Consider the following 18,607-nt stretch of genomic DNA (forward strand, 5'->3'; position numbering starts at 1 on the left):
CAGTGTTTAAAGGATGAGTTTTAGTAACATGCTGTGGGTCAGTGTAAACACACACACACACACACACACACACACACACACACACACACACACACACACACAACACGTACTCCATTCTTGTAAAAGTATCACTGCTCTTTACCCTCCCTTCTCTCCCCAGTGTTGCTGACGTTTTCTAGAACAATGATGACCCACGTCCCAACTTGTATGTTGGTTTATTTTTCTCACTTTTCCCACCATGTCCATCCCAAAGCAAAGAAAGACTTTTATATTCACATTCCCACAAGATCCCCCAAGAGATCTTAGCATTTTTAAGTTTGTTCATTTATTTAGAAAAGTGTTTCACCAGGGTGCTCCGTTTGTCGGGAGCTCAGCGGGCCATGCTCCCGAGATCCCTGCCCTTGATACATGTTCACAAAGGCAATAATTCGAGGAGAAAGCAGTCAGTGTAATGAAAGCAGTAAAACAGTTATTAAATATTCAGAGAACCGAGGGCTTACGTCTAGCTGGAGGGGGTCAGAAATGTTAGCTGAAATTAAGACACACTTGTGTAGGGAATGTTTTTAGATTCATAGAATGCCAGGGCATAAGGAAGTTTACAGACTCTCTAACCCCAGCATTTTCTAATGTGGTTTAAGCGACAGAGCCCTTTCTTCAGAAGGAAACATCTCAAAGGGACGCCCAGCATGGCAATGGCGGCCCGTGAGGGCTCCCAGGAGCTCCCTTTGGAAACCTCTGGTCTAGTTCAGTTGCCTCATGTTGCAGATTAAATAAATGTGGGGGCAAAAGGGTCAAGTCATGAGAAGAGTCCACTTGAAGGAAATAAAAATCCGTTGTAGCAAGAGCCTTTGTGCAACAGCACAGGAAACACGTTTGGCTTATTTAAGTGGAGATTTTGGAGGTATTTCTATGCAAGACGCTTGCAGCATTGGCCTGCCTCAGATACTGAATGATCCTAACCATAGTCCGATGAGAGAACGGTGCTTGGAAGGTTCTAGAATGCCTCTTAGAATATGGTTTTTCTGTGGCAGACGCCTAAGAAATCTGCAACTCGGTCCTTGTTAGTCGACTTGGTTGTTGACGGTTGATGCAGTCAACAAACTTACAATGCCTCTGTGATAAAACTTAACTCTCGATTATCTTTCATACTTTTTAAAAACCAAGGTTAGTCTTTGTAACAGGTAATTGGCAACTTCGAGGTTATTCAAAAGAACGCTCCTCAGCCTCTGAACTGACTTCGCCCAACCTCACAGGTTCCTGAGGGTGCACCCCGTCAATGATTTCTTTACCCACCATTTAATCCGCAAATACCAGGTGGCTGCTTCCTGTGAACAAGACGCTGTACGTGTCCCTATGTGGGAATTAAAGCTATGCTGAGAGCGTTTCCAAAATGCCAAATGGAGTAGAAGAGATTAGACGTAAGTAATCGTTGGAACTCAGATTGGAACATACTTGGCTTTGGCCAAAATTCATCACGGGACTTCTGCAGTCGCAAGCAGGCAGGTGACGGGAAGCATTGTCACAGGTCTGATGGATGTGGCAATCCCTGCAGCTGCAGGAAGTGCACGGGAAGAGCCTCGAGTTGGAGCCGGGTGGGGGTCCGGGCTCGGCCACACTCGGCACAAATGGAACACCCAGTGCATGACGCATCATTTCCCCTGTGGTTTGCCTGATCTGGCAAAACGAGCCAGGCTGAGCTCCTTCCTTCCTTCTCTGGATTCTGTGAATTCTGCCAAACCCCTCACACCTTCCCCCAGGTTGATGCATACAGGGCATAAAAATGACGCCATGATTTCAACGCATAAGTCTTGAAACCTAAAGCTTTACGAGTCAACAACCCCAAGACACCAGCTGAATCTCAGCCATTGTCATGAGCCCTGAATGTCACTGACAGTTTCTGGAGCAAGAGGTTACACGTGACCATACAAAGTCAACGTGACATTTTTCGCCATCATTTGTGAGTGTGTAAAACAACCCATCGATTTCTACAAACCCCGCCGAGTGATTCACTTAGGCTGCTGCATGGACGGAAGTGTGACTTCATCCAAGGTCCCCAGACGCACAGAATTAGACGGAAGCAAAACCCAGTGCTGTGGGGTGTGTCAGGCAGACCCCCCCAAATGCCAGGGTTTATGCCAGCGATCACAAGGTCTCGAAATCGAACAGCAACAAAATCTGTCTGCCGCGTCGACTAGGAAATACTGTCTCTAGGACAAATATGTTAATCATCCACGATAGCATGGGTAGCTTGGCTAGGTCCCTGTTTAGCAGTATGATAATATCGCCTCCATGTATAAACTCTGCGTAGCCGGCATACATAATGCATGAGCTGGCAAATAAAGAGATCTGGATTCCGTGCACTGAGGAGCCGCGCCGACTGTCTCGACCAGAGCCTTCGCCTCTTCTCGCACTCCCAGCAGCTGGTTTTGAGACCATTCATCAGGGCTCCCGCCATGCGCAGTGAACTCCATTGTCCACACGCCGTGGGTTTAGTCCTGCTTGGAAATTATCTGTCACGTAAACATCCTCCAAGGATGGAGAGGAGAGGAAGGAAGACAAACACTGTCTCGGTGAATTTTTTTTTTTTTTTATTGTGATGATTTTTTTTTTTCGTTTCCAGTTTTGTGTCCTTTTTAATCACTTCATTTGCATGTGTAATTGTCACTTTTCCCCATGCAGTCAAGCAAGTGTAAATGAATGTTCTGGCATAAACGGCCCCAGAAACAGAAGCGCAAACGTGAAGATTTTTCTGTTTGCACGTCTGTTGCGTAATTCAGTCTTTTCTTTGTGAAATCTGAATGCTTCGCCTCTGACCGCAGGGACTCCGTGGGTCAAAACTCCCATACGCGTTGGTTGTGGATTTGCTCGCTACGGTTTATTTTTTATCTCCCCTCAGGAACAATATGCATTTGGAAGTCAGATATCTCACTTGAGCCAAAATGGTCTCTTGTCACTAACCAAAGTTTTTAGAAAACCAAATGTTGTTTATATGTCTTCGTAAGCAAAGGCCGAGCAAATAGAACGAGCTTTCTCTGTCGGCGAACGCACGGTTCTGCACCTGGGTTTGACACTTTTTTTTTAATGTTTATTTATTTTTGAGACAATCTGAGAGACAGAGTGCAAGCAGCAGAGGGGCAGACAGAGGGAGACACAGAATCCGAAGCGGGCTCCAGGCTCCGAGCTGTCAGCGCAGAGCCCGGCGCGGGGCTCGAACTCACGAACCGTGAGATCATGACCTGAGCCGAAGTTGGATTCTTGACCGACTGAGCCACTCAGGTGCCCCTCTGCATCTGGGTTTGAACATATTAGCACTCTCACTGCATGTTCCAGGGGTCCACCAGCTATGACACAGGCTTACCCACCAGGGACTTCAGAAATATCAGGACAGGACGAAGAGAATCGTGATAAATGTTTTTACATCTACCCATCATGTTCATAAGCGTGTGCGCCGTGTGAATGTCAGATTGCACGCGGAAGGGGATGGCAGTACACATTCGTGTACAGAATGGGAAATGGACTATTTCACCCAGTTGCAGAGAGGAATTTGCAGTGAGGTATAACCATATGCTTTCAAAAGCATGCCCCCTGTCCTAAGACCAGACAAAACTGTCCAGATCCCAGAAGGCCAGGCTGAGAGGGAGCAGAGCAGTGATATTGACTCTCTTCTGCCCTCCTTGGCTTCCACTTTAGGCTACAAGTAGAATCTCCTTCTCGGTCCAGGTCTAGACTGTCGCCTCTGCCTCTTGCCCGTGTCTGCATTTCAGAGGGAGGCTCCGGTCGTACAATTCCTATCTCCGGAGTAGGGTACGCCAGCCTCACAGAGGGACACGGAGGCAGTGTCACCCCAACACCCGGCACAGGGCCTGGCAAGTAGTGGGTGCCCAAAAGTGGTCGTAGCAGCCTTTGACACTCTTACTAAGAGTAGACCTCGACAAACCCATACAGTAAAACCTTGGTTTGTGAGCACAATTTGTTCCGGAAACATGCTTATAAATCCAAAGCTCTTGTATATCAAAGCAAATATCCCCAGAAGAAATCATGGAAACTCAGATGATTCGTTCCGCAACCCAAAAATATTCATTAAAAAATGATTACAATACCGTAATATAATACAAGATACTAAAGAAAATACAAAATATAAAGAGAAAAACGAATTAACTTGCACTTACCTTTGAAAACCTTCGTGGCTGGTGTGAGAGAGACGAGAGAGGAGGGCTAGTGTGTAGGACAACTTTCAGTATCTCTAACCATCACTGCTGTCGATTGGCTCAATGGAATCTTTTCTGCACGGGGGCCATTGTATATGTTCGCACGGATGTTGACTACGGTACGGTATTAATAAACTCTTGTCATAGACTGTATTTAATGTTACTGGCAATAAGGCAGCCGAGGAAAGGGTCTGTATCTGCAGGCGGCCTGACCTAGAATGAAGCAAAGCCTTCTTCAGGTTACTCTTGTCTGGAACAGCAAAGGACCGTCCATAGGTGCTTGGAGGTGACAAAAAATACACCAGTGCCAGTTGGGGGCACCTTCCAACGTTCTGAAAAGTCAGGGATTTCTGCCAAACACCACCTCCTGAGACCAGCATCTGAGCATGGGAGACAATCACCCACAACCCCGCAGGGAGTGAGAGAGAGAAAGAGAGAAGAACCATTGGCTCAGTTGTGATCACACGGCATCTGGCATCACATACGACTTGTGTTGCGCAACATCACTCCTCTATAAAGTTAAGATTTGTTAGAAATGTTTGCTCGTCTTGTGGAACACTCACAGAACACGTGACTCAAAATCCAGGCTTGACTATCTTCTGCACGTGAGACCCAGAGGAGAAAAGGCGCAGAGCTGGAACGAGGGCAGGCTCCCAACCACGTCCCCGCCTGCTGGAGTCAACTCGCTCACCTCTGAACCATGTGCCTTCTGGTGATTTTGCTCGCGACACGGCATCAAAGCCTATTTTTGTGCATTTTGTATTTTGTCCTGGACTATTTTGTACTAGACAGTGAGTCCCTGACAGCAAATACTTTGTCTGTTTCTGGCCGTTTCCCCTGGACCTGGCAGCGTGCCTTGCACACACGGAATCTCTATGTATGTTTGTCGCATTGAATTACACGCAAAGTGAAAAGAAGCCGTGAACAGGAGTTGTCAGAATCACCGTTGAGCAGAGTCCTGTAGGGTTCTGGCTGTCTGTAAAGCAAAAAGCCAGATTTTCCAGGTTTCAGTCACAATAACGTGTGCACGGATAACAGAGAGGCAGTGACAACATAGCCAAGAGCTTTGTACTGTACAAAACAATGCGTTTAATCAGTGAGGTGTTGGCTGTATGTGCATTAGATTTTTTTGGAAGAAGAGGAAGGAAAACCAGTTTCAAACTTCAGTGAGTCCCTCCTAAGACTCGTTAGTAAAAGTGTTCTTGTTTACAGTGGGTGTAGGGATTTCCCTTTTTGTGATAAGCTCTCCCCAAATCCTGCGTATGCTGTTAGTGTATTGGGAATGTCCCTTCTCTTCTGAGAGAAATTGTAGGTGAACGCTAGCCCAGGTCTGATCAAAGTATCACAAAGTCTAAGCATCTTTTTTTTTTTAATTTTTTTTTAACGTTTATTTATTTTTGAGATAGAGACAGAGCATGAATGGGGGAGGGTCAGAGAGAGAGGGAGACACAGAATCTGAAACAGGCTCCAGGCTCTGAGCGGTCAGCACAGAGCCCGGCGCGGGGCTCCAACTCACGGACCGTGAGATCATGAGCTGAGCCGAAGTCGGACGCTTAACCGACTGAGCCACCCAGGCGCCCCACAAAGTCTAAGCATTTTATTCCAAATTGAGAATCCCCTGCTTTTTCTTTCTTTCTTATGAGAAAATTATTTGTGGTTTAGGTGTGTTTCTCTTTTTTTTTTTAATTTATTTATTTTTGAGAGACAGAGACAGAGCACGAGTGGGGGTGGGGCAGAGAGAGAGGGAGACACAGAGTCCGAAGCAGGCTCCAGGCTCCGAGCCGTCAGCACAGAGCCTGACGCGGGGCTCGAACTTAGCAACCGTGAGATCATGACCTGAGCTGAAGTCGGACGGTCTACCGACTGAACCACCCAGGCGCCCCAAGGTGGGTTTCTAAATTACCTGCCAATTTTGAGGAGCCTGACCACCATAGAAATCTCAAACCCGTTTGGGTAATCTTAAAACCCACCTAGGGCATTTTCTCCCAGAGGAGGGTTTGACCTTCGGACAGGATCTGGAAGATTAGAATCGGTAGGTTTAAATTATACACAGGGGCTGCTTTTTAACTTTTGTGTCCTCTTTAAACGTACTTCTTGTATGTTTTGTTTCTGTTTGGCTATTCTAAAGAATCTTGTATATTAAAACAGTGGTGAATACAGCACAGTTGTGGTGTGGCTCTCAAGGAAAAGAACACCGTTCAACCCTTATAGACGGAGGCAGTTACGCTTGGCACTTAGAGAAAAGGTGGGTGGGGGCTGAGGGGTGACCACGTACCCACAGAGAGCCAAAAAGCTGGATTATAAAACACGGAGACGTGGGATGGGCTTAAGAGATCCTTCCTTAGCCTGATTTCAGTGTGCTGCCTTGATATGTCATGGCCAAGTATATGCTGAAAAGGTCTTTGTTCGTTAGCCATTAATCCATTCGGCAGGCATTTTGTATACAGCGCTGAGTCCCAGATTCTGAATAGGCACCGGGGACCCAGATTTCCAGCATGAGGATTTCAGATTGTGTGTGTGTGTGTCTGTCTGTCTTCTGTTCTCTAGGGGTGTGGTGGGAACCTGGTAGGAGCAGTTACATTTTTTTTTCATTTCAATTCGGCACAGCAATTGCTGCCATTGGTACCAGGGACCCTTTTTGAGTGACAGATGAGGGAGAACCCAGGAGAAGCTTCTGCAGCAGCAGTAAAGAGATAAATCCCTAAACAGCACAGGGACAGGCCCCAGCACGGTTGTGGTGGACGAAGGGCAGGAAAGGGCTGTTTGCAGTCACACACACACACACACACACAACGCAAATGTCAAAGAAAGGCGAAAAGATGGCCCACTTCACTCAAAATCTGAGAAATGTACATTAACCAATGCCAAGTACTGTGTCTGCCCACTGGAGCCATTGTTGTAATGCAGACCCCCCCCCCCCCCATAAACTGTAAGTTAGAGAGTGTGAGTCTATATCGACTAGGACTCAGATGCCTCTGCCTGAGGCGGTAGACGGCTGCCCCACGTCTCACGCATAACCCCCCGGGACCCTCCCCATCGCCACGTGACCCCAGCCCCCCTCGAGAGAGGTTCCTTCCCCTCTGTTGGCCAAAGGCACGAGAGCCGGTGAGTATGACAGCAGGGCCCGGACGCTTTAGGAGCCCCCGTGCGTCCCCCTTGCTCACCTCCTCCTGCTGTGACCCAGTTCGTTCCCGACGAGGGCTGGGAGCTTCAGCCTGGGTCCCAGAACCAGGACACCACACAGAGAACCCAGTGTAGCCACGCGTTTACCAGGACGTGACATTAGCAAGAAATAAGCGTTCATTTTTTTAAGCACTGAGGGTAGGGGCTCCGTGTTTGGACCCTGAAGCTGGTTTAGTGAAAGCTGACCATAAAACCTTTCAACACAGCAGTCGCAGTGCTGGTAGCTAGCTTAACTGACGGTCTCGTCCACGCGCGAAGATACGAGCGAGAGAGTTTTCTGCAGCGCCGTTTATGGTAACGAAGAACAAAAGGAAACAGCCTAAATTTCCGTCAGCAGGGAAGGCACCAAATAAATTGTAGTATGTATATATTGTTAATTATAGTGTATATAATATATATTATATATAAATATTAATATATAATATAAATTATATATACAATTTATATACATAATTTATATATATAAATTATATATACATGTGTATATATATCCATATAATGGAATACTATACATCTGTTACAGCTTTTCAAAATTACTTACATAATTGTACATTGCAGGATTTACCGCAGTATTTACCATTCAGCAACTTCATGTTCTCAGGCAAGTTTACGTTTTTCTTGTTCGTCCACGTCAGCAGGTGTGGATTTACTCATTCATTTCGTGCGCTCTCCAACCTTCTCCGTGTGAATGCACTGGTTTAAGCCGCCCCGTCTCCCGCTAGGGGTTAGCTGGGCCACTGTTGCTCAGGCACAGGTGCTGTTGAGAAGGACCTCCTACGCGCCTCCTCACGGGTGTGTGCAGGGGTGTGTGCAACGGTGTTTGCAAGACGCTCCGCCGTGGAGCTAGCTGTAGGCCGCACGGCACCGAGCATCGTCACCTCTCACGGCTGTGCCGACTCCAAACAATTGCTCACTCGCGTGCTGCCCGTTTGGCCCCATCTCCAGATGCTGGGCCACGATGTATGTGACAAACATGAGATTGTGGACACAGACCATGTGACAAAAATGTCTTTTAATTCTTTTAGTGCTTATTTGTTACTTTGAGAGAGAGAGACAGACAGAGTGCCAGCAGGGGAGGAGCAGAGAGAGAGGGAGACACAGAATCCGAAGCAGGCTCCAGGCTCCGAGCTGTCGGCACAGAGCCCGATGTGGGGCTCGAACCCACAAACTGTGACACCGTGACCTGAGCCGAAGTCTGACGTGTAACCGACTGAGCCCCCCAGGCGCCCCACAAAAGTGTCTTTTAAGTGGTGCGGGAGGATGATAAGTGACCTCAAGGTAACAGTTACCTCTGGGAAGGGAGCAGGCTGAGATCAGGGAAGGGTGGACAGGTGCCCTCAAGTCCATGTTTTATTTAAAAACAAAAACAAAAACAAAACACTGAGGCAATAGGGTTCGGCCTTAAGATTTGACAAAGCTGCTGGTTTCTATGCAGGTGTTTTTATGTTACTTGAACCTGTTTAAAATCTCTGTGTGTGTGCAAATATGACCACATATACACAGAGAATCATCTTAAGACATTTTGGAGACATTTAGGTCACCTCTGGGAAGTGGGGGTCAGAAGCGTATTTCACTTGTCACTTTATTCTGTTCTTCAGTGTTTGCATTTTTTTTAGCAACATATATCAAGTTAATGAATTAAAAACTGAGGAGGGATGAGTTTCTTACTGTGTGGGTTAGATGGAAGGCTTCAAACTCTCAGAACCTGCGTTTTCTCATCTGTAAGATCGACTTTGGAGGGCTACTGTGAGCGTTATGAATTACTCATATTAAACATCTTGCAGAGTGCCTCTACATAGTAGGCACTAAATAAATAATAGTTGTTTACATTATTAATCAAAATGCAGGATACGCTCTGTATGCGAATTTACTCCCCCTGAAACGTGCAGAGGAAATAGATGTAGTGTCTTTATTTCTCAATAACTGATCTGTTCTTCCACATGAGCTCCCCATGGGGGAAAATGGATCTTTGAGCCGGGAAACTTAGTTTGATTCAATAATTTAAACCCACAGCCAGTGTTTAAACCCCTTTCGGTGAGGGCTGTCTCTTTAGATTTAAACACCTAGACTCTCAGATCACTGCTGCCTGCGCCCCTGGGGAGATGGTGTCAGATTTAGCAAACAAAAATACAGGACATGCAGTTCCCTTTAATTTCAGGCAAACAGCAAGTAATTTTTTTTAGTGGTAAGTCCCAAATACTGCATGGGACATATTTATACAAATATACATATATATTTGTATACGGCATATAAATATATATTTATATACTGTAGTGTTTATCTGAAATGCCCATGTAATTGAATATCTTGCATGTGGTTTGGGCAATCCTATCTGTGGGTCAGTGGTGGAGGGGGCATAGGGGGGAGAGGGAATAAGGCCCCAGGGCCTCCCGGACTTTGGATGTGCATTAGACAGTATCTGGGTCCAGTCCCTGGGCAGTGGACAGGCTCTGAGGTCCGTGGCTGGTGCGACCCACAGGCTGTGTCTCAGCTCAGCCAGGGACCTCTTTGTTTTTCTGAACTGGCCCCTTTGTTTTTCTGGCACATCCTCTTCGGGCCCTGGACTGGGACCACTCTTTAGCCACTGCAGTGGGGTCTTTAAGCCTGACTACAGTGGGATCTGTGCCAGGTTTTGTGGTTCTCAATTGAGCCACTGGTCTATGGCCCCAGTGAAGCACGCAGAAGTTACAATGACCCCAAGGAAGCTGAACTCCAGCCATCCCTCTCCCCAAACAGTCCATGTTCGCCTGTGGCTCAGATGTGGCCCATCTCTGTGAGCTCATGGCGTCCCAGAGTCCCCAGCCTGAAGCAGAGAGCAGGAAACAACCCGACTACCAGGTCCCTGTGATGGACCCTTCTCTGCCCACCTGCTTCCCGCCTGCCTTCATTGTCCCCAGTCCCCCAGGATCACAGGGCTCCTTCCTGGACGCTCTGCGATCACCACTCAGCACTCACTCCATGAACATGTAGTCAAGTACCCACTATATCCCGAGTACCATCCAGGTGCTAGAAATAATGGCAGGAAGACAGCATCTCATTTTGTCCCTATAAATTCTAGAGCTTACACTCTGGTGCGGTTGAACACGTGGACAGTGAGCAAATTCTGAAAATTTCTGTTATAAGGACCCAACTTTACAGAATGTGACAGTGACCTCTCTAAAGGGGAAGAAAACAGGGACAGGTAGGGGCTGGTGGCATGGTCATGAGAGGTGCTCTTTCCCATTGGGTGGCTGGAGAAAGCATTCGAGCAGAGACTTCAACGAAGAAAAAAGCCATGCCAGCGTCTGGGGGCACAGAGAATGATACGTGTCCTTCAATATCTGCAGAAGTCCAGTTGGCTGGAACAGAGTGGATTCGCAGAGCGGGCAGAGAGGAGGTCAGAAAGGTCGCCCACCTCATAGTCTACTTTCAAAATGATACAAAAATAATTTGGGAAGCCCTTGTGCTTTCTGGACTCTCTCCCTGCTCACGAGAATAAGGCTGTTGACCATGGACTGAAGCCAAGGAAGGCTGTGCCTACCCTCACACCGCGGGGCCCCGGGCTTCCTGGCAGCCTGGAGCTGGGAAGCCGCAAGCACGGTTCCGGGGGAGACGGACGCACAGGCGGGAGTCTACAACATAGCCCTGCTGTGGTCGCGAGTGTTTACCAGGTGTTCCAAGAGGCCAGCGGAGGGGATGGCTTCTCTCGCAGGAAGCTGTCCAGGATTGGCCGCTTGAGCCGTTCACTCGAACTCAGCGCACGGCGTGTGATTTGTGTCGGTGCAAGGACCGTGGAGCGGGGAGGGGGTGAACCAAGTCAGGCTCTGTAAAATGATGTGAATGCGTTTCTGCAGCGGGAACATAGGGAGTTTTCATCGGGCCCCTCGTGATGAACGAGGGCCCAGAGGAAGACAGACAGCCTGCAGTACAGGGCCGGTCCGGGCCCGCACGTGTGCAAGCTGTAAGGAAGGCCGGGGTTCTCTCCTGCTTCGGCTACACTAACAACCTTCTTTCTGTTTCTTGTCTGGCTCCCCCTCCCTACCTGCCCAGGTCCTGGAGTCCCCACGGTGACGGTGCACAACACAACGGATAAGAAAAGTAAGTGCCTTTTGCTCTTTTCTGGAACCTTCCCGTGCCGTGGCAGAGAGGAAGCTGAGCCTTGTGAGAGAGTCCAGCCCACGGAGTCCTGTCTGGAGAGCCAGAGATGGGGATGTCCTCGCAGTTCAGAGTGACCCCCACGACTGGCAGTATCGATCAAATGTCAGAGCCACTCAGACAGAAGGTGCCCCGCCCCACGAGTGCTGAGGCCCGGAGGCCACCGCGACCATGCAGGGCCCCGCGTGGGGCGCTGAACAGGGCCCATGGCCCCCAGCTCCTCAGTCTGGCCCTTCCGACCCTCCCCTCCTCTTAGAACCTCCCACTGGGGGCCAAGGCTCCATGGGTGCTTTGACACTCACCTGCCCTTGTGGCCGGGGGACACCTTCACAGCACGGAGGCGCTTCACGTGCATGCCGCTGCAGGGACGAAACTTTCCGGAGCCTCTTGAGGACCTCCCAGCACATTTTTGCTTGAGGGGACCCCGTGCAGGTTGACACGCACATGCAGAGGTCTGTCCCCTTCTTGGCCTTACTTCTTGACCCTCTGTCCCCAAGGAACCCTACTGCCTCCTTCCTCCCGACTCCTCACTCCTTCCCACCGGGGCACCACCCGCCCCCGCTCTGTACCCCGCCCTCGAACAGCAAGTCAGACCTGAGGCCCCGATGGTGGGGTGACCCTGCACGTCCCTCGAGTGTCACGACAGCAGGCCGTCAGTGACTCTGACTCCTGTCTCGGTGGTAGGGCTTCGAACGGCGCTGGCAAGGGGGAAAGCGTGGAAGAGGGGGTCTCCCGCCATCTGTTTAGACACTGGTTAAAAAGTGGTCAAAGTGTTCAAAAGTGGGTAAAACAGATTTATTTCAAGAGACAGCATTTAGAGAGTATTCCCAAATAATGACAGTATTCCACAAAGCTCATCAAATAATGACTAGAAATGCATAATTAAAAAAAAATCAGAAATAGATTTTTAAAATCACTTAAATGTAAAAAAAAAAAAAAGGCAAAAAGAGGGACATCAGATGGTTACAAAACCCACTCAAAACACTTGTGTGGCCCTCAAAGGGGAGAAGGGAGGGAGGGGGCTGCGTTGGCCTCCCTGTGTGCTGGGGGGGTGGGGGTTCAGGGCGAAGGGTGCCCGGCCCCAGGCCTCATCTCCAGCACGACTGGGGAACGTTTCTAGGAGCCTGTGAGGTTTGGGGGTCTGGCCACACGTCCAGTAGGGACACGGTTTGACACAGGATTCCCTGGGCTGCACCCGCCTCCCCTGCCCGCCCACAGGCTGCCCGCTCTTCCCGGCACGAGGGCTTGGAGAGTCCTGGGGAGCCTGCCCAGCGGGTCGGGCCAGGACCCCCACCCCAAGGCAGGTGTCTGTGGGATCGACAGACACGGCCCGCATGACAGCCCTCGAGTGTTCATGCCAGAATCTCCTTAGCTACGGATTTCACCAGAAAAGATGGAAGTATTTCACAAAGCCTCTGCTGGGGCATCCTTTTTTTCTGACGAAAACATGGATTGTTCCATTAAGAGGGTTTATTAAAATACAAGAGGACGTAGATAATTTCCCGATATTTCATGAAGTTTTTCCCTTCTTAAAAATCTACAGTCTGATGAAAACTGAATGAGGTGCGTGGCCAGCGGCTCTGCCCCAGTGTTGGTGTCTTGCTCTCGAGGCCACGCCGGGTCACGGAGGCCGTCACTCCTTGGGGAGGCTGGGTACAGAGCACGTGGAACTATGCCCTATTTTCTTTTTATTTTTTTAATGTTTGTTTTTGAGAGAGACAGAGCATGAGTGGGGGAGGGGCAGAGAGAGAGGGAGGCACAGAATCCGAAGCGGGCTCCAGGCTCTGAGCCATCAGCACAGAGCCCGATGCGGGGCTGGAACTCACAGATTGCGAGATCATGACCCAAGCCGAAGTTGGACGCTCAACCGACTGAGCCACCCAGGCGCCACAAAGGCTTCTTTTAAAGTAGAAGAACCTCGCGTGTCAGTTAGGGTCTGGCGGTGTCATGGAACCCTAACACAGCAGTCGCTTCAACGGGACGGAACACGTTGCTCTCTGTGTGCATCCCCGTCTGCCACGCCAGCTCCACAGTGATCATGCCCTCCTGCCTGCCCCACCGCTTGTCCAGCTCGTCACTTCCACCCTTGAGTGGCTTCGTGATGAAAAGTGGCCGGAAGATGGAGAGAAGGCAAAGCACGACCGTCCCTGCAGGCTGGCTTCCTGCAAGGGCCACCCGCACGCCCGCGTTCCTGTTGCCGGTCACAGCTTAGTCCCGCGTCCCGCTGGCTGTGGAGAACGCACAGAGATGGCTTTTGTCCCGGCTCCTTGCACCTCAGAGAAAGTCGGGGTTTCATGGCCGAGCGCTAACAGCTGCTGGGAGTGCCACCACCCAAATCTTCACGTGGGAGTCTCCCGGGGCTCCCGTCCCAGCGCGGCGCACGTGGGGCTCTGGATTGTGTCCCGGCTCTGGAGGCTGCGAGTTCAAGAGCGAGGTGTCAGCAGGCAACTTTGTCCAGAGGCTGTAAGGGAGAGTCTGGTCCAGGTCTCTCCCCGGATTCTGGTGGCTTCTGGCAATTATGGGTGTTTCTTGGCTTGTGTGAGAGCCAGTCTGCCTCCTCACACGGCCTCCGTGTGTGCGTCCCTGTGTCCAAATGTCCCCCTTTTCCTAAGGACACCAGTCGTATTGGATCAGGGCCCCTGATGGCCTCAACTAAACTTGTCTCCTCTGCAAAAACCCTCATCCCAAATAAGATATGGGGGGGGTTAGGACTTCAGCATCTTGGGGGACACAGTCCAACACACGACACAGCAAAACAAAGGTTTATATTTCGCTCACACAAAGTTCAGATGGTGTGATCCTTGTCGCTCTTCTGGGAGGAACCTGGGCTTGCAAGTTCCTTCCAGACTGTGGCCCGTCATCGTCACCCCAGCTTCCGGCCATGTGGACGGGAAGAAAGAGAAAGGGAAGATGCTGTGGGTCAGGACATCAGACCTTGCACAGCCTAGCAGTGGTATGCAATATTTCCAGCAGCCAGAACCCCCTCACGTGGGCCCGCCAAGGTGCAAGGGAAGCCCAGGAAGGAGGAAGAGAGGCCCATGGTGCCTGCTGTCACCGTCACAGGACGAAGGAGCATGGGTCTAGGATGCCACTGACAACCTTTGCCAGTCCTTGAGAGAAGTGACTGAGTGCAGAAATGTGGGCCATTTTTGTATAGATCACTCTGCCTGCTTGTCGGATACTTCCCTGAGCCAGCCCATGGAGTGCTCTCCAGAGGCCCCAGACTGTGACAGAGGTGCTCGTGCTGGAGGGGTCCCTATGAGGGGGCTGACCCCACACACACCAGGGAGGGTTCTCTGACTGTGGCCGTGAGCACCGCCTGGGGACGCAGGAACGTAGGAGGAGAGCACAGAGCCAGGAGGGGAAGCTCCAGGGACAGATGGGTGGTTATGGGGGCGTGGGGCCAGGGACCCGCTCCTACCCGCGTGAGCCTGGAATCTTCTGAGGGCACAGAAGACAGAAGACGTAATAACAGACCTAAACAGAGAGGCACATGTTGGTCAGTGCCTGGCGTGAGCAGGGATGCGAATCCTGGGGTCTTTGTCAGACCCGGAGTCAAGGTCCGAGAGACCTCCATGAAGGGTAGAGATTTGTGGACTTTTCAAATTTGGTAGGGATTTGAGATTTCGGTTGTTTTTGTGATTTTCTTTAAAAAAAATTGTCCTCATTTTCCCAACTCTGCTGTAGGAATTCCCAGAGAAGAAGCGGGCTCCGTTTGGACAGGTAGGAAGGACGAGGGCCGAGTGCTGGTTTGTTTGACTCACTGGGCGTCAGGTGGCCGTGCATAGGGGGCTCATCACGGAGAAGAAAAGAAAGCTGTTTCGTTCTGGAAATCCCAGATCTGGGAGTTGAAACGGACGGTAGGCAACAACTACTCGAACTTCTTCACTTCCAAGGCTGGAGGTCGGAGACCCCGACAGCTGCGGGCCACAGAGCTCCGGAAGGAGTGTTCCTCACGCCCCATGTAGACGGCGTGTTGGTCCCACCCACTCAGCAGCCTCAGTGCTCATCCCTCGGGGCTCCCTTGGTCTGAGAATCCCCCGTGTCCTCAGCAGAAGCCAGACCCCACGGCCTCGGTAGTCTGATGTGACACGTGATGCCCAAGGGCTGTGACGGTCACAGTACAGTCGCATAGCGCATGATGAGGCTCTTCTCCTTGCTTCTCATCAATAACCCGTGAGAAGGGCGGCCGGCTCCGTGTCACAGATGACAAAACTGAGGCTCGGATCGCGGGAATCCCAACAGCTAATGCGTTATTTCTTCCGGAGTTCTGACTGTCGAAGAGCAAATCATCTGAATTCTTCAAGGAGACGGTGGGAAGTGGGTTTAAAAAGAGAGCAAAGAAGGAAGAAAGGAAAGGGAGAGTAAAGGTAAACACCAGCAAGCCACAGTGAACTCTCTAGTCTGCGCCGCGTTCTTAAAGATGAGGTAAAATGGAAAAATGTTCCCGTTCCTCGGCTCACTCAGTGAGAACATTGATGGCAAGCCTGTTGGGTGCCAGCCGCCAGCGTGGGGCCCAAGCAGATGACATGACTTGAAAATAAGTACCAGAGCAGGAGACCCCGTGCCTGGCACCCCCAGCTCCTCCTGCTCCGTCACAGAGGGTGGCACCGCAGACGGGCCTGGGTCCTCCTGGACAGAGAGAACCAGAAGCTGTAGGTGTGGTAGCATATCGGACCCCGCGCTTGGGGTCCCAGCCTCGGGTTTTGTCGGCGGGATGTGTGAGAGGCTCTTTTCTCTGTATGTAACTTTCGATGTGTCCTCTGACGGAGCTTCTCGCCCCATCTCGTCCCCAGCCGCGTCACCGGCACAGAACAAAGCGTTCTCGGTGTTTGTGACACTGGGTGGGTCCCTCTCCGTTGAGGAGTCCGTGTGGGGGGCCAGGCCCCTGCCTGGAGTGGGCGGTGGTCGAAGCTGCGGGTCCACGAGTGTGACCCCTGCTGGGCCGGGACCAGCCGACCGCCCTCACGTGCAGGTGCGCTCCAGGTGAGCTGAGTTCTTTCCTTCCAGGCGCGGCACAAGGTGAAGGGCGGGCAGGCGCCTCTCATCTGTAGTCACAAACCCAGCCTGCGGTCCCGCATCCTCGATGCTGCCAAGCCCCACCCCACGTGGGCTCGTTATGAGTGATGCTATGCTGGGAATATGTTCTGGAAACTTGACCTGGCCAGGGGCCCGGAGAGTAACCGTGACGTCCACGTGACTAGGCCGGCACTTAGGAATCACTTGCTATGGGCCCGTTCTGTCCTCACGTGACAGTCTGCTATCACCCCCATTTTCCAGTTAAGAAAATTGAGGAAACACATGCGCACCCATGCACGTACGGCTAGAAAGCGGTGGGTCCTCTTTCCAGCCTGGCCTTTGCCTCTGGCCCACCATCCATTGGCCTTGCTGTCAACGCGGCCTGAGGGGCTTCTGCAGATCTAGTGTCCTCCATCTGGAGCCCATGGTGAGCCGGCCTGGAGGCCCATGCTGGCCCCCTTCCCCACCCCCCCCCGGAGGAAGAGAAGGTGCTGCTTCTGGGCTGGAGTGGGCCAGGAAGTATTCGGGGGGCTGGAAGGACCGAGCCCTTAAACTTCACCTCTGGTGCTGGCCACTGAGTGCCCCATCGTCGTGGCATTCACCACTTTGAGCGTGATCGGGGGGCCATCTCATCCCGTGGCCAGCCCGCCCAAGGGCTTTGCGCACGGTATCCTGCACGTGCCTCGTTACAGCAAATTACCGGATGGCACCGCCTCGTCCAGGACCAAAACCATGGCTCACTGACCCCAAGCACGTAGTCCTGACCACGGGGGCTCTCTCCCGGACCCCAGGACGCAGCAGCTGGAGACGGCTGTGCCGTCACGATAGTCTAAGCAATGTGCGGACAATCGCAGATTCTCTGATCACAGTTCCCAAAACCACCCCCGGCCCGGTCTGGCTCAGCGCCAAGCCCCTAGCGGTGTTTGAACCTCATGCTGGCTTTGGACACGGCAAGCAGAGCGACACAGCCACCTCGTGCGTCAGGAAGGCCGTTCCACCCTGCTGTGTGGAGGGAGACGGAGATGTGGGGGTCCGCGTGCCTGTGGCAGTGGCGGGAGGGCCAGCCGGCTCTCCGGAAGGCGGCTTCTGGACAGACTGTGGGAAGCCCGGACTGCCAGCTAACGTGAGGCCTGTGCTCTTCGACCGTGACAGGCACGGAGGGTGGGGGCCGCAGGAAGGCCGCACGGCAGGTGGCGAGACGGGCCCTGCGAGGTCAGGGGTCTGGCTCTGGGCCGATCGTTGCATCCACTCCAGCCCTGCTCTGAAATTTGAAATTACTGTTTCAGAATTCTTTGTCCTTCCTCCTCCTCCCCCATGACCCCAGAGCCACCCTGGGAATATTTGACTTCTTTCCCTTTAGAAAATCTTATCTACGAGCAGAGCCTGCAGGGTGTTCACAGATGTGACTCTGAATTATTTAAAAGCTGTTTCCTTAAGAACGTAATTATGCCTGGGACCAAAGTATACTCATTTGATGCCTGGGTATTCAAACAACTTAGGTACCAGGATAGAAAAACCAACAAAACACAGTTAATCTGTGGCTGGTTGTAACGTAAGTAGTAGAGGGAGTACCACTCAGCTGTGTGGATGCCCTGTCGGCAATCGCGGCACCCTCCCGGTCGGCTCCCTGGTCAGGGGGAGGAAGTGCAGGGGGCGGTGGAGGTGGGCATGGTGTGTGTTCACAGGCAGCACCCCACAGCGTGTTCTTTACATTGTTTTTTTGTTTGTTTATCTATTTTTGAGAGTGAGAGAGAGCACAAGCGAGGGAGGGACAGAGAGAGAGGGGAAACAGAGAATCCCAAGCAGGCTCCACACTGTCAACACAAAGCCCGACATGGAGTTCCAGCTCACAAACCGTGAGATCATGATCTGAGCCGCAGTCAAGAGTCAGGCGCCTAACCGACTGAGCCACCCAGGCGCCCACACAGCATGTTCTTGAGTGCATGCTGGCAAACCCCAGGTGACCTGGCTGCCCAGGCCCACTGCCTTACCAACACTCACGGACAGGATTCTCTTCTTCCTCACGTGGGTCTTTATCAAGATGCAAAAGCAACTCCCCCTGC

General features: G+C 51.4%; 1 protein-coding gene across 5 annotated transcripts in view; it reads left to right on the forward strand.

The window, feature by feature from the left end:
* DPP6 (dipeptidyl peptidase like 6) overlaps positions 1-18,607 on the forward strand; it is a 939,040-nt gene that overhangs the window by 893,948 nt on the left and 26,485 nt on the right. For all 5 annotated transcript variants that reach the window (XM_053898709.1, XM_053898707.1, XM_053898705.1 and 2 more), the window contains exon 17: positions 11,421-11,468. In XM_053898709.1, coding sequence (XP_053754684.1) covers positions 11,421-11,468 — 48 coding nt within the window. The remainder of the gene's footprint in view (positions 1-11,420; positions 11,469-18,607) is intronic.

Source organism: Panthera pardus, unplaced genomic scaffold (genome assembly GCF_024362965.1).
Source record: "Panthera pardus isolate Hobbes unplaced genomic scaffold, ASM2436296v1 HiC_scaffold_9, whole genome shotgun sequence".
Classification (NCBI taxonomy): domain Eukaryota; kingdom Metazoa; phylum Chordata; class Mammalia; order Carnivora; family Felidae; genus Panthera; species Panthera pardus.